At 46.0% G+C, this 15,560-nt stretch overlaps 1 protein-coding gene across 1 annotated transcript; it reads right to left on the reverse strand.

The window, feature by feature from the left end:
- Window positions 1–24: 24 nt before the first annotated feature.
- On the reverse strand, window positions 25–15,504 carry pdgfrl (platelet-derived growth factor receptor-like). The gene is made up of 6 exons (XM_024428856.2): window positions 15,269–15,504; window positions 6,780–7,059; window positions 6,403–6,554; window positions 5,946–6,239; window positions 4,857–4,993; window positions 25–913 (listed from the first exon to the last, which is right to left on the reverse strand). Exons 1-6 carry the CDS (start codon window positions 15,324–15,326, stop codon window positions 725–727), a joined length of 1,110 nt encoding a protein of 369 aa, XP_024284624.1. The 5' UTR covers window positions 15,327–15,504; the 3' UTR covers window positions 25–724.
- Between the last annotated feature and the right edge of the window lie 56 nt (window positions 15,505–15,560).

Genomic DNA, 15,560 nt, shown 5'->3' on the forward strand with positions numbered 1-15,560 from the left:
CAAACAAATTTGTGCAAAATAAGATTGTGTGTATGGAACATTTCTGGGATCTTTTATTTCAGCTCATGAAACCAACACTTTAAATGTTCAGTATAGCTCATTCTAAGAGACCGCAACAGCCTAGTGCGTTTCTGTAGAGAGAGAGGTGGAAATGCAGTATGTGTGTTATACTGGACTAAAATAAGATCTGGGCCTGCAATTCACATTCCACATACGGAGTCCATTAGGACTGAGGCAGGGCACACTGTTTCTATTCCTTCCCCCTCACACCAGAGAGGGGGAGCAGAGGCTTCTCTCACATTACGGTTTTCCTTTTAGACTTATCAAATCCCCCAACAAAGCATCCAATATTGTTTCATTGTAAAATATCTTTCCCCACAGAAGGGAAATATGTGCCCAGGAAGAGCTTCACCATACATACATCACAGAGGAGGTAAATGTATGAAGATATCTTTAATATCCTCCGAGACAGAGTAAATGTGCATCTACATAAGCTGGATACATTAATATTTCTAAATTGATATTTACACAGATTTTTACTGGATAACAGCTAGTCAAACTGACACTGGTTTTGAGTATACTAGCTCAACTAGTATACTTCCTGTGCTAGCCTTATTGGTCAATCAACCTCAGCAAAGTGGCAAACATATAGTTGAAATCTACACAAGCTGCAAGAGGCCTAATGTGAAATGTTTCCTATACAGGTTATAAGTGTTATTTGTGGCTAGTTAGAGTGGACGCTGGTGGCCACAGCGGTCTCCCCACGCTTGTTCTTGGCTCTGCATATGTATCTTCCAAAGTCGATGGTCTCCAGGTCATCAACGGCTATGACGCTCTGGGAGATGCGGGTGGTGTGTCCCATTCCTCTGTTGATCAGCCTCCACGAATCACGCACACTAACAGGACGGAGGTTCTGAACAGAGCACAGAAAAAGAGGACTAGCTCATACTATAGCTCCCAAAGGAGCTTGATTTGAGCCATTTTCCAGGAGAACAGTAACAAGGGAGGGTGAAATGTGGAGTGTGGAACGATTTATGTTTTTAAAAAAATGTTCCTTTAACTAGAAAGTCCCAATTAAAGCAGCCATCTGCTGTTGAAACGACAACAAAGCGGACCCGCCACCCGTCTCTAAAAAGCTTCGGGATGAGACTGTAGAAATGTAACCACTCAAATGTATAGACCGAGCTATGACCATCCATGATATCAAAATGATACTTTTAACCAGGGGCGCAACTTTGCTTATAGAAGTGGTGTGGGACGACATAAATACCAAGTGCATTCGGAAAGTATTCAGACCCCTGGACTTTTTCCACATTGTTACTTTACAGCCTTATTCTAGAATGGATTAAATAAATATGTCCTCAACCTACACACAATACCCCGTAATGACAAAGTGGAAACAGGTTTTTACAAATTTTTGCAAATGTATTAAAAATAAAAACAGTGATACCTTATTTACACAACTATTCATATCCTTTGCCATGAGACTCAAAATTAATCTTAGGTGCATCCTGTTTCCATCGATCATTCTTGAGATGTTTCTACAACTTGATTGAAGTCCATCTGTGGTAAATTCAATTGATTGGTCATGATTTAGAAAGGCACACACCTGTCTATATAAGGTCCCACAGTTGACAGTGCATGTCAGAGCAAAAACCAAGCCATAAGGTTGAAGGAATTGGCTGTAGAGCTCCGAGACAGGATTGAGTCGAGGCACAGATTTGGGAAAGGGTATCAAAAAATGTCTACAGCATTGAAGGTCCCCAAGAACACAGTGGCCGCCAACATTCTTAAATGGAAGAAGTTTGGAACCACCAAGACTCTTCCTAGAGCTGGCCGCGCGGCCAAACTGAGCAATCGGGGGAGAAGGGCCTTGGACAGGGAGGTGACCAAGAACCTGATGGTCACTGACAGAGCTCCAGAGTTCCTCTGTGGATGGGAGAACTTCCGGAAGGACAACCATCTCTGCAGCACTCCAACAATCAGGCCTTTATAGTAGAGTGGCCACACGGAAGTCACTCCTCAGTAAAAGGCACATGACAGCCCGCTTGGAGTTTGCCAAAAGTCACCTAAAGGACTCAGACAATGAGAAACAAGACTCTTTGGTCTGATGAAACCAAGATTGAACTCTTTGCCTGAATGCCAAGCATCACATCTGGAGGAAACCTGACACCATCACTATGGTGAAGCATGGTGGTGGAAGCATCATGCTATGGGGATGTTTTTCAGCAGTGGGGACTGGGAGACTAGTCAGGATCAAGGAAAAGATGAATGGAGCAAAGTACAGAGAGCTCCTTAATGAAAGCCTGCTCCAGAGTGCTCAGGACCTCAGACTGAGGCGAAGGCTGACCTTCTAACAGGACAATGACCCTAAGCACACAGCCAAGACAACGTAGTAGTGGCTTCGGGACAAGTCCCCGAATGCCCTTGTGGCCCAGCCAGAGCCGGCCTTGAACCCAATCAAACATCTCTGGAGAGACCTGAAAATAGCTGTGCAGCGACGCTCCCCATCCAACCTGACAGAGCTTGAGAGGATCTGCAGAGAAGAATGGGAGAAACTTCCCAAAAACAGGTGTGCCAAACTTGCAGCATCACACCCAAGAAGACTCGAGGCTGTAATTGATGCAAAAGGTGCTTCAACAAAGTACTGAGTAAAGGTTCTGAATACTTAAGTAAATGTGATATTTCAGTTTATTTTTTTTATAAACTTGCAAACATTTCTAAAAAAACAGTTTTTGCTTTGTCATAAGGTATTGTGTGTAGATTGATGAGGGAAATAAACTATTTAATCAATTATATAATATGGTTGAAATGTAACAATAGGTGGAAAAAGTCAAGGGTTCTGAATATTTTCTGTATGCACTGTGTGCATATATACACTGCTCAAAAAATAAAGGGAACACTAAAATAACACATCCTAGATCTGAATGAAATATTCTTATTAAATATTTTTTTCTTTACATAGTTGAATGTGCTGACAACAAAAATCACAAATTATCAATGGAAATCAAATTTATCAACCAATGGAGGTCTGGATTTGGAGTCACACTCAAAATTAAAGTGGAAAACCACACAGACTGATCCAACTTTGATGTAATGTCCTTAAAATAAGTCAAAATGAGGCTCAGTAGTGTGTGTGGCCTCCACGTGCCTGTATGACCTCCCTACAATGCCTGGGCATGCTCCTGATGAGGTGGCGGATGGTCTCCTGAGGGATCTCCTCCCAGACCTGGACTAAAGCATCCGCCAACTCCTGGACAGTCTGTGGTGCAACGTGGTGTTGGTGGATGGAGCGAGACATAATGTCAAAGATGTGCTCAATTGGATTCAGGTCTGGGGAACGGGCGGGCCAGTCCATAGCATCAATGCCTTCCTCTTGCAGGAATTGCTGACACACTCCAGCCACATGAGGTCTAGCATTGTCTTGCATTAGGAGGAACCCAGGGCCAACCGCACCAGCATATGGTCTCACAAGGGGTCTGAGGATTTCATCTCGGTACCTAATGGCAGTCAGGCTACCTCTGGTGAGCACATGGAGGTCTGTGCGGCCCCCCAAAGAAATGCCACCCCAAACCATGACTGACCCACCGCCAAACCGGTCATGCTGGAGGATGTTGCAGGCAGCAGAATGTTCTCCATGGCATCTCCAGACTCTGTCACGTCTGTCACGTGCTCAGTGTGAACCTGCTTTCATCTGTGAAGAGCACAGGGCGCCAGTGGCGAATTTGCCAATCTTGGTGTTCTCAGGCAAATGCCAAACGTCCTGCACGGTGTTGGGCAGTATGAGGGCCCACCTGTGGACGTCGGGCCCTCATACCACCCTCATGGAGTCTGTTTCTGACCGTTTGAGCAGACACATGCACATTTGTGGCCTGCTGGAGGTCATTTTGCAGGGCTCCTCCTTACAAAAAGGCAGAGGTAGCGGTCCTGCTGCTGGGTTGTTGCCCTCCTACGGCCTCCTCCACGTCTCCTGATGGACTGGCCTGTCTCTTGGTAGCGCCTCCATGCTCTGGACACTACGCTGACAGACACAGCAAACCTTCTTGCCACAGCTCACATTGATGTGCCATCCTGGATGAGCTGCACTACCTGAGCCACTTGTGTGGGTTGTAGACTCCGTCTCATGCTACCACTAGAGTGAAAGCACCGCCAGCATTCAAAAGTGACCAAAACACCAGCCAGGAAGCATAGGAAATGAGAAGTGGTCTGTGGTCACCACCTGCAGAACCACTGCTTTATTGGGGGTGTCTTGCTAATTGCCTATAATTTCCACCTGAAATGTATTGTCAATCAGTGTTGCTTCCTAAGTGGACAGTTTGATTTCACAGAAGTGTGATTGACTTGGAGTTACATTGTGTTGTTTAAGTGTTCCCTTTATTTTTTTGAGCAGTGTATATATCCAGTCGAATAAACACTCCAAACAGCCTACCCGACCATTCGGAGTAATCCGCATGGTCCTAAGCACACCGTTTCCTTGTTTTGTATCACATTCCAATAATAAAACTGGGGGGGACAAAAATGCAATTTCGGAATGTGGGGGCACATGTCCCCCCGTCCCCATTAAAAGTTGCGTCCCTGGTTTTAACAATATTTTGAGGCTATATAGTATTTGTTTACATTTACTTTGTTTGCAAACATTGGAATAAAACAACCTTATACTTTGGGTTCTGAAGGAGTACGACAGTTGAACTAAGCATATGTGTCATAAGTTACATTCTTCAATGGATACATATCAATTTAAGTCCAAAAATGGATGTAGCAACTGCAGATTTCCCTTTGTCAGGCTACGTCTCACAAGCTGAAGAGATGAAACATCTAGATCAAGCATCTCAGAGAAACAGTGACATCCAGTTTACCTGGCCAGGATAGGTCCATGTGAAGGTGACGTCCATCTCTGGCTCTCCCAGGACAGTACAGGTGATGTTGATGTTGTCTCCTCCCCTCGCAGAGGAAAGGGACGCTTCAATGGTAACGTATGGTGGGCCACTGGGCACTGCCAAAAGAGTTAAGGAAGGACAAACCACAGATTTAAATAGGACATTTGTTATAGGATCTGTATGGGACAAAAATGTTATTGACCAGGTGCTGTCACTGACTGTTTTAAGATGGAATACATTTCTAGTGGACAGCAAGGATTGGATTGGAAACATACTTTCTTGGTCGACCTCCACCTAAACCTTAATACTGTTCTCTCCGCCTTCCTGTCAAAACTGAAGTGAGAGATTGATATCACCAGTTTTTCAGCGATTGGATAGGATTAAATCCATAGAAGTATAATGAATAGAACTGCTGTATCATTGTCTTGAATGTGGTTCATTCTATTTCTATGGATTTAATCCTATCTGATTGCAAAAATCCGATCTGATAACTTTTTAAAAACTTGACCCTGAACCACACAGTTTCCATTTCATAAATTCACCACTGATCCATCCCACTTAAAGCAGCCAAAGTGGGTTAATGTTTCCACTGCAGTAGGCACAGGTCCACTTAAACATCGAGCCCTACAGTGGAACAGCCTTTTGATATCACACTCTAAATACACTCTATTCCTGGAAGCTGATGACACACATCAGATCAAGCATGCGTCCCAAATGGCACCCCTTTTCCCTTTAGTGCACTACCCTAACCAGGGCCCCTAGTAGACAGCAGCAGAGCTGATTCATAACTGTGTAAAATTGTCTCAGATAGAGGTAGACTTCTAATCAACTATTGTGTTAATAGTTAATTGCCTTTGCCTGTCAGTTATTGCTTTAAGTCATTCAGATTTGATACAGAGATGGGGACTCTGATGCTATAATATAGATTTGCATTTTTTAAAACTTTACTTTTACTAATGTTAACGTGATCACGAGTATTGTAATTTGATAACAAATGTTCCATATTGTGATATCTTGAAAACCAATGTTTTTGTTATGTGTGATGGTGCACGGTTGCTAGGTTCCTACCCTCCACGTAAAGCAGCTGGTACTTTGTGGAGATCTGTGGGATGGCCTTGGTCACAGCCTTACAGTAAAACACTCCCTGGTGCTCTGGACTGGGCTTCTGGAGGATGAAGCCCTTGGTTGGGTCGTAGGAGACCAGTGTCCCGTCCACTTCCATCTCTTCTGGGGGGACCTCTCTGTGCAGGGACACCTTGGCCAGCGGACTGGTCACACGACATGGGATAACAGCAGTCCTGTCCGGACGCAGGTAGACAATCTCAAAGTGGATGGTGGAGGGGACGAAGAGATCATCCTTGTCTGATTGGGGGAGGGGGGACGAGGGTAGAGATGATTTGAAGTAAAGAATTTGAATATACAATACGAGGGGATTTGTCTGAATGGAGGCTATTTAAATAACATGTTTTGTGTTAGGTTGATGAAGTATAAATAGGTTTTACAGTAGTAAAGGCACCCTGCTCACCTGGGAAGTAGATATAAGTCCTGGAGGTGCGGTCGGGGTCTTTGAGACACTCCGATCCGTCACACAGTGTGACCCAGCAGCTGTACATCCCTGTGTCGGCAGCAGAGGGAGACGTCAGGATAAACTGGCTGTACTTGTCACTCTTCTTGATGCTGTATGGTGGGAGTGAATCAGATGGGGGACATTAACATTATTAATCATTGTTAGGTTACTATCAGCTGGAGGCATGGTGATGAGACAGAACAAGTCATCTGTTAATCATCCCAAATAGCACCCTATTCCTTATATAGTGCACTACAAAGCCCTATGGGCCCTGGTCAAAATTACTGCACTAAATATGGAATCAGGTTCCATTTGGGACGCAACCTTCAGGTCACCTGAGTCGGGAGTCATTGTAGGTGTCCAGGTAGATAGGGTAGGACCAGCCGATGTTACTGCCTTTACAACGCAGCTCTATGTTGTTACCAGGGCTGAGGTTCACGCTCTCTCCCAGCCTCAGGAAACGGCCCTTATCCAGGACCTGGGTCAGGATGGACTGCCCTCTTCCTCCTGCCTCCTTCTCCTTCAGTTTGGGGTAGCGAACCTTGGCCCGCTTGCCTCCAGGCCTGATGCGGTTCTCTCCCACCTCCTTCCTACGATTGACCTGCTGGCAGGCACCTAAACCAACAGAGGGAGGGAGGTTAGAACAGTATTAACAGTGACCCACCCCAGCAGGCCTCCACATCCGTGTCAGAGACCCACTGTGGAATGACACACCTCCACAGAGACAGGCACAGATGCTACAAGTTAGAAAGTCTGACATGTTTGAGTTTCCTATTTTTGACTAGCATCTGAACACAGCAAAAGAGACAGTCAGAGTAGTAAGGAACAGTGCAGTGTTCCCATCTAGAAAAGCTACTTAATAATATAACACACGGCTGTAACAACCGCAGAACAGGAAACATGGGGGTTTTCCTTGCTGCCACATGTCCAAACCTCAACAACTCCCATCTGTCTGCAGTATATTCTATTTGGTGTGATAAATAGTTTTGTATAAATTATGGATATGTGATTCTGTTATTTGAGTTAGTTTAATTAATGGGATATGGGGTATGTTCCAGACAAAACATATTACAGGTATATTTAGGGGAACAGATTTGTCAACAGCATAATAGTTCTGACTTTTGATGATATTTCAGCTCATTGTTTGTTTAATTTGTTCTGTATTGGACATTTGAAAAGCAGAGATCTCTAAAATGAAAAGCAGTTATGCTGAATAAACACTCATGCTCCGGAGTGGCGCAGCCTCAGTGCTTGAGGTGTCAAATCCAGACTGTATCACAATTATTCATGATTCATTCAGGATTATCTGTGGTAGCATCCACATTAATGTAGAAGTGTTTAGAAACATATTCTTATTTACAATAAAAGTAACTCCAAAATGACACAACTCATTATTTACCATTCATTTCTATTGGGCACAAAATAATCTGAAACACAACGAAAACAAAAGGCAAATACATACAACAAATGTCTAGTCACAAACTTGATATGAAGCCATAGCGTGTGCTGTAAAGCCATAGTAAAGCCATAGTAAAGCCATAGTAAAGCCATAGTAAAGCCATAGTAAAGCCATAGCGTGTGCTGTAAAGCCATAGTAAAGCCATAGTAAAGCCATAGCGTGTGCTGTAAAGCCATAGTAAAGCCATAGTAAAGCCATAGTAAAGCCATAGTAAAGCCATAGTAAAGCCATAGCGTGTGCTGTAAAGCCATAGTAAAGCCATAGCGTGCGCTGTAAAGCCATAGTAAAGCCATAGCGTGTGCTGTAAAGCCATAGTAAAGCCATAGCGTGTGCTGTAAAGCCATAGTAAAGCCATAGTAAAGCCATAGTAAAGCCATAGTAAAGCCATAGCGTGTGCTGTAAAGCCATAGTAAAGCCATAGCGTGCGCTGTAAAGCCATAGTAAAGCCATAGTAAAGCCATAGCGTGTGCTGTAAAGCCATAGTAAAGCCATAGCGTGCGCTGTAAAGCCATAGCGTGTGCTGTAAAGCCATAGTAAAGCCATAGCGTGCGCTGTAAAGCCATAGTAAAGCCATAGCGTGTGCTGTAAAGCCATAGTAAAGCCATAGCGTGTGCTGTAAAGCCATAGTAAAGCCATAGCGTGTGCTGTAAAGCCATAGTAAAGCCATAGCGTGTGCTGTAAAGCCATAGCGTGTGCTGTAAAGCCATAGTAAAGCCATAGCGTGCGCTGTAAAGCCATAGCGTGTGCTGTAAAGCCATAGTAAAGCCATAGCGTGCGCTGTAAAGCCATAGTAAAGCCATAGTAAAGCCATAGTAAAGCCATAGTAAAGCCATAGCGTGTGCTGTAAATCCATAGTAAAGCCATAGTAAAGCCATAGTAAAGCCATAGTAAAGCCATAGCGTGTGCTGTAAAGCCATAGTAAAGCCATAGTAAAGCCATAGTAAAGCCATAGTAAAGCCATAGCGTGTGCTGTAAAGCCATAGTAAAGCCATAGCGTGTGCTGTAAAGCCATAGTAAAGCCATAGTAAAGCCATAGTAAAGCCATAGTAAAGCCATAGCGTGCGCTGTAAAGCCATAGCGTGTGCTGTAAAGCCATAGTAAAGCCATAGCGTGCGCTGTAAAGCCATAGTGCGCTGTAAAGCCATAGTAAAGCCATAGCGTGTGCTGTAAAGCCATAGTAAAGCCATAGCGTGTGCTGTAAAGCCATAGTAAAGCCATAGTGTGTGCTGTAAAGCCATAGTAAAGCCATAGCGTGCGCTGTAAAGCCATAGTAAAGCCATAGCGTGTGCTGTAAAGCCATAGTAAAGCCATAGCGTGCGCTGTAAAGCTATAGTAAAGCCATAGTAAAGCCATAGTAAAGCCATAGTAAAGCCATAGCGTGTGCTGTAAAGCCATAGTAAAGCCATAGCGTGCGCTGTAAAGCCATAGTAAAGCCATAGCGTGTGCTGTAAAGCCATAGTAAAGCCATAGCGTGCGCTGTAAAGCCATAGTAAAGCCATAGCGTGTGCTGTAAAGCCATAGTAAAGCCATAGCGTGTGCTGTAAAGCCATAGTAAAGCCATAGCGTGTGCTGTAAAGCCATAGTAAAGCCATAGCGTGTGCTGTAAAGCCATAGTAAAGCCATAGCGTGTGCTGTAAAGCCATAGTAAAGCCATAGCGTGCGCTGTAAAGCCATAGTAAAGCCATAGCGTGTGCTGTAAAGCCATAGTAAAGCCATAGCGTGTGCTGTAAAGCCATAGTAAAGCCATAGCGTGCGCTGTAAAGCCATAGCGTGTGCTGTAAATCCATAGTAAAGCCATAGCGTGCGCTGTAAAGCCATAGTAAAGCCATAGCGTGTGCTGTAAAGCCATAGTAAAGCCATAGCGTGTGCTGTAAAGCCATAGTAAAGCCATAGCGTGTGCTGTAAAGCCATAGTAAAGCCATAGCGTGTGCTGTAAAGCCATAGTAAAGCCATAGCGTGCGCTGTAAAGCCATAGTAAAGCCATAGCGTGTGCTGTAAAGCCATAGTAAAGCCATAGCGTGTGCTGTAAAGCCATAGTAAAGCCATAGTAAAGCGTGCGTGCGCTGTAAAGCCATAGCGTGCGCTGTAAAGCCATAGCGTGTGCTGTAAAGCCATAGTAAAGCCATAGCGTGCGCTGTAAAGCCATAGCGTGTGCTGTAAAGCCATAGTGCGCTGTAAAGCCATAGTAAAGCCATAGCGTGCGCTGTAAAGCCATAGCGTGTGCTGTAAATCCATAGTAAAGCCATAGCGTGCGCTGTAAAGCCATAGTAAAGCCATAGCGTGTGCTGTAAAGCCATAGTAAAGCCATAGCGTGTGCTGTAAAGCCATAGTAAAGCCATAGCGTGTGCTGTAAAGCCATAGTAAAGCCATAGCGTGCGCTGTAAAGCCATAGTAAAGCCATAGCGTGTGCTGTAAAGCCATAGTAAAGCCATAGCGTGTGCTGTAAAGCCATAGTAAAGCCATAGTAAAGCGTGCGTGCGCTGTAAAGCCATAGCGTGCGCTGTAAAGCCATAGCGTGTGCTGTAAAGCCATAGTAAAGCCATAGCGTGCGCTGTAAAGCCATAGCGTGTGCTGTAAAGCCATAGTGCGCTGTAAAGCCATAGTAAAGCCATAGCGTGCGCTGTAAAGCCATAGTGCGCTGTAAAGCCATAGTAAAGCCATAGCGTGCGCTGTAAAGCCATAGTAAAGCCATAGTGCGCTGTAAAGCCATAGTAAAGCCATAGCGTGCGCTGTAAAGCCATAGTAAAGCCATAGTGCGCTGTAAAGCCATAGTAAAGCCATAGCGTGCGCTGTAAAGCCATAGTAAAGCCATAGTGCGCTGTAAAGCCATAGTAAAGCCATAGCGTGCGCTGTAAAGCCATAGCGTGCGCTGTAAAGCCATAGCGTGCGCTGTAAAGCCATAGCGTGCGCTGTAAAGCCATAGCGTGCGCTGTAAAGCCATAGCGTGCGCTGTAAAGCCATAGCGTGCGCTGTAAAGCCATAGCGTGCGCTGTAAAGCCATAGCGTGCGCTGTAAAGCCATAGCGTGCGATGTAAATCCATGGCGTGCGCTGTAAAGCCATAGCGTGCGCTGTAAAGCCATAGCGTGCGCTATAAAGCAATAGCGTGCGATGTAAAGCCATGGCGTGCGCTGTAAAGCCATAGCGTGCGCTATAAAGCCATAGCGTGCGATGTAAAGCCATGGCGTGCGCTGTAAAGCCATAGCGTGCGCTGTAAAGCCATAGCATGCGTGCGCTGTAAAGCCATAGCGTGCGTGCGCTGTAAAGCCATAGCGTGCGCTGTAAAGCCATAGCGTGCGTGCGCTGTAAAGCCATAGCGTGCGCTGTAAAGCCATAGCGTGCGCTATAAAGCCATAGCGTGCGCTGTAAAGCCATAGCGTGCGCTATAAAGCCATAGCGTGCGCTGTAAAGCCATAGCGTGCGCTGTAAAGCCATAGCGTGCGCTATAAAGACATAGCGTGCGCTATAAAGCCATAGCGTGCGCTGTAAAGCCATAGCGTGCGCTGTAAAGCCATAGCGTGCGCTGTAAAGCCATAGCGTGCGCTGTAAAGCCATAGCGTGCGCTGTAAAGCCATAGCGTGCGCTGTAAAGCCATAGCGTGCGCTGTAAAGCCATAGCGTGCGCTGTAAAGCCATAGCGTGCGCTGTAAAGCCATAGCGTGCGCTGTAAAGCCATAGTGCGCTGTAAAGCCATAGTAAAGCCATAGCGTGTGCTGTAAAGCCATAGTAAAGCCATAGCGTGTGCTGTAAAGCCATAGTAAAGCCATAGTGTGTGCTGTAAAGCCATAGTAAAGCCATAGCGTGCGCTGTAAAGCCATAGTAAAGCCATAGCGTGTGCTGTAAAGCCATAGTAAAGCCATAGCGTGCGCTGTAAAGCTATAGTAAAGCCATAGTAAAGCCATAGTAAAGCCATAGTAAAGCCATAGCGTGTGCTGTAAAGCCATAGTAAAGCCATAGCGTGCGCTGTAAAGCCATAGTAAAGCCATAGCGTGTGCTGTAAAGCCATAGTAAAGCCATAGCGTGCGCTGTAAAGCCATAGTAAAGCCATAGCGTGTGCTGTAAAGCCATAGTAAAGCCATAGCGTGTGCTGTAAAGCCATAGTAAAGCCATAGCGTGTGCTGTAAAGCCATAGTAAAGCCATAGCGTGTGCTGTAAAGCCATAGTAAAGCCATAGCGTGTGCTGTAAAGCCATAGTAAAGCCATAGCGTGCGCTGTAAAGCCATAGTAAAGCCATAGCGTGTGCTGTAAAGCCATAGTAAAGCCATAGCGTGTGCTGTAAAGCCATAGTAAAGCCATAGCGTGCGCTGTAAAGCCATAGCGTGTGCTGTAAATCCATAGTAAAGCCATAGCGTGCGCTGTAAAGCCATAGTAAAGCCATAGCGTGTGCTGTAAAGCCATAGTAAAGCCATAGCGTGTGCTGTAAAGCCATAGTAAAGCCATAGCGTGTGCTGTAAAGCCATAGTAAAGCCATAGCGTGTGCTGTAAAGCCATAGTAAAGCCATAGCGTGCGCTGTAAAGCCATAGTAAAGCCATAGCGTGTGCTGTAAAGCCATAGTAAAGCCATAGCGTGTGCTGTAAAGCCATAGTAAAGCCATAGTAAAGCGTGCGTGCGCTGTAAAGCCATAGCGTGCGCTGTAAAGCCATAGCGTGTGCTGTAAAGCCATAGTAAAGCCATAGCGTGCGCTGTAAAGCCATAGCGTGTGCTGTAAAGCCATAGTGCGCTGTAAAGCCATAGTAAAGCCATAGCGTGCGCTGTAAAGCCATAGCGTGTGCTGTAAATCCATAGTAAAGCCATAGCGTGCGCTGTAAAGCCATAGTAAAGCCATAGCGTGTGCTGTAAAGCCATAGTAAAGCCATAGCGTGTGCTGTAAAGCCATAGTAAAGCCATAGCGTGTGCTGTAAAGCCATAGTAAAGCCATAGCGTGCGCTGTAAAGCCATAGTAAAGCCATAGCGTGTGCTGTAAAGCCATAGTAAAGCCATAGCGTGTGCTGTAAAGCCATAGTAAAGCCATAGTAAAGCGTGCGTGCGCTGTAAAGCCATAGCGTGCGCTGTAAAGCCATAGCGTGTGCTGTAAAGCCATAGTAAAGCCATAGCGTGCGCTGTAAAGCCATAGCGTGTGCTGTAAAGCCATAGTGCGCTGTAAAGCCATAGTAAAGCCATAGCGTGCGCTGTAAAGCCATAGTGCGCTGTAAAGCCATAGTAAAGCCATAGCGTGCGCTGTAAAGCCATAGTAAAGCCATAGTGCGCTGTAAAGCCATAGTAAAGCCATAGCGTGCGCTGTAAAGCCATAGTAAAGCCATAGTGCGCTGTAAAGCCATAGTAAAGCCATAGCGTGCGCTGTAAAGCCATAGTAAAGCCATAGTGCGCTGTAAAGCCATAGTAAAGCCATAGCGTGCGCTGTAAAGCCATAGCGTGCGCTGTAAAGCCATAGCGTGCGCTGTAAAGCCATAGCGTGCGCTGTAAAGCCATAGCGTGCGCTGTAAAGCCATAGCGTGCGCTGTAAAGCCATAGCGTGCGCTGTAAAGCCATAGCGTGCGCTGTAAAGCCATAGCGTGCGATGTAAATCCATGGCGTGCGCTGTAAAGCCATAGCGTGCGCTGTAAAGCCATAGCGTGCGCTATAAAGCAATAGCGTGCGATGTAAAGCCATGGCGTGCGCTGTAAAGCCATAGCGTGCGCTATAAAGCCATAGCGTGCGATGTAAAGCCATGGCGTGCGCTGTAAAGCCATAGCGTGCGCTGTAAAGCCATAGCATGCGTGCGCTGTAAAGCCATAGCGTGCGTGCGCTGTAAAGCCATAGCGTGCGCTGTAAAGCCATAGCGTGCGTGCGCTGTAAAGCCATAGCGTGCGCTGTAAAGCCATAGCGTGCGCTATAAAGCCATAGCGTGCGCTGTAAAGCCATAGCGTGCGCTATAAAGCCATAGCGTGCGCTGTAAAGCCATAGCGTGCGCTGTAAAGCCATAGCGTGCGCTATAAAGACATAGCGTGCGCTATAAAGCCATAGCGTGCGCTGTAAAGCCATAGCGTGCGCTGTAAAGCCATAGCGTGCGCTGTAAAGCCATAGCGTGCGCTGTAAAGCCATAGCGTGCGCTGTAAAGCCATAGCGTGCGCTGTAAAGCCATAGCGTGCGCTGTAAAGCCATAGCGTGCGCTGTAAAGCCATAGCGTGCGCTGTAAAGCCATAGCGTGCGCTGTAAAGCCATAGCGTGCGCTGTAAAGCCATAGCGTGCGCTATAAAGCCATAGCGTGCGCTGTAAAGCCATAGCGTGCGCTGTAAAGCCATAGCGTGCGCTATAAAGCCATAGCGTGCGCTGTAAAGCCATAGCGTGCGCTGTAAAGCCATAGCGTGCGCTGTAAAGCCATAGCGTGCGCTGTAAAGCCATAGCGTGCGCTGTAAAGCCATAGCGTGCGCTGTAAAGCCATAGCGTGCGCTGTAAAGCCATAGCGTGCGCTATAAAGCCATAGCGTGCGCTGTAAAGCCATAGCGTGCGCTGTAAAGCCATAGCGTGCGCTGTAAAGCCATAGCGTGCGCTATAAAGCCATAGCGTGCGCTGTAAAGCCATAGCGTGCGCTGTAAAGCCATAGCGTGCGCTGTAAAGCCATAGCGTGCGCTGTAAAGCCATAGCGTGCGTGCGCTGTAAAGCCATAGCGTGCGCTGTAAAGCCATAGCGTGCGCTGTAAAGCCATAGCGTGCGCTATAAAGCCATAGCGTGCGCTATAAAGCCATAGCGTGCGCTGTAAAGCCATAGCGTGCGCTGTAAAGCCATAGCGTGCGCTGTAAAGCCATAGCGTGCGCTATAAAGCCATAGCGTGCGCTATAAAGCAATAGCGTGCGCAAAAAGTACTGTAATTTCTAAACGGTTCACCCGATATTGATGAAAAAACCCTCAAATTAAAATTGATAGTCTGCACTTTAACCTCATAGTCGTATCATTTCAAAGTGCTGGAGTACAGAGCCAAAACAAACAAAAGTGTCTCTGTCCCAATACTTTTGGAGCTCACTGTACTTAAAATTCCCCATAAAATTTACAAAATATGTATTGTTTGTGCAGGCCTTTTCCAGAGTGATCAAACACCACAGAAACTATTCTGTAAAAATGATGTTGCTATTGTGTCCAATCCTAAAATCACTGCTATCACTTTCTTACCCATTAGGGAAGTTATATTCAGACTATGCCTTTCCCCTTCACCCACTCCCGTCGCTGTTTAACTAAACGGCAACATCAACTCAGAAGTATGAGATTATCTAATCCCAAAGGCTGCTCTCCGATTACAGCAAAACAGTTATGGCGGAATCAACGGAAACCGCAGTGTATTCAGACTCAGGAAAACATACAAAGAAGACATGGAGGATCAGAAAGTTACTCACCATTTTGGAGCTCCAGCCAGAGTATGGCCAGAGTTAAAAGGACCCAGCAGGGCTTCATGGTGAGCAGAAGCGAATGGGACTCGAGGAGCAGTGAGAGGGACCCAGCAGGAGAGATGTCAGACCTGGGTGCTACACTGCCTGGATCTCTGCTGGCTCCAGCAGCCCTGTTTAGATTAGATGAATATATCCATCCTCCTCAGTGGAATGAAGGAGAAGAGAAGAAAGGGGAATCTCTCTCTCCTCTCTCTCGACCTCTTGCTCTTTCTCTCTCTGTTAAAATGCATGCTCTGAT

Source organism: Oncorhynchus tshawytscha, linkage group LG08 (assembly GCF_018296145.1).
Source record: "Oncorhynchus tshawytscha isolate Ot180627B linkage group LG08, Otsh_v2.0, whole genome shotgun sequence".
Lineage (NCBI taxonomy): Eukaryota > Metazoa > Chordata > Actinopteri > Salmoniformes > Salmonidae > Oncorhynchus > Oncorhynchus tshawytscha.

What these genes read in the sequence shown, in the direction of transcription:
- pdgfrl (XM_024428856.2), bottom strand. Translation starts at nt 15,326, where the DNA reads ATGAAGCCCTGCTGGGTCCTTTTAACTCTGGCCATACTCTGGCTGGAG. An exon ending in CTGGCTGGAGCTCCAAAATG is followed by an intron (nt 7,060 to 15,268) that starts GTGAGTAACTTT and finishes CTGTTGGTTTAG; the next exon opens with GTGCCTGCCAGCAGGTCAAT. An exon ending in CATGGACCTATCCTGGCCAG is followed by an intron (nt 914 to 4,856) that starts GTAAACTGGATG and finishes TGCTCTGTTCAG; the next exon opens with AACCTCCGTCCTGTTAGTGT.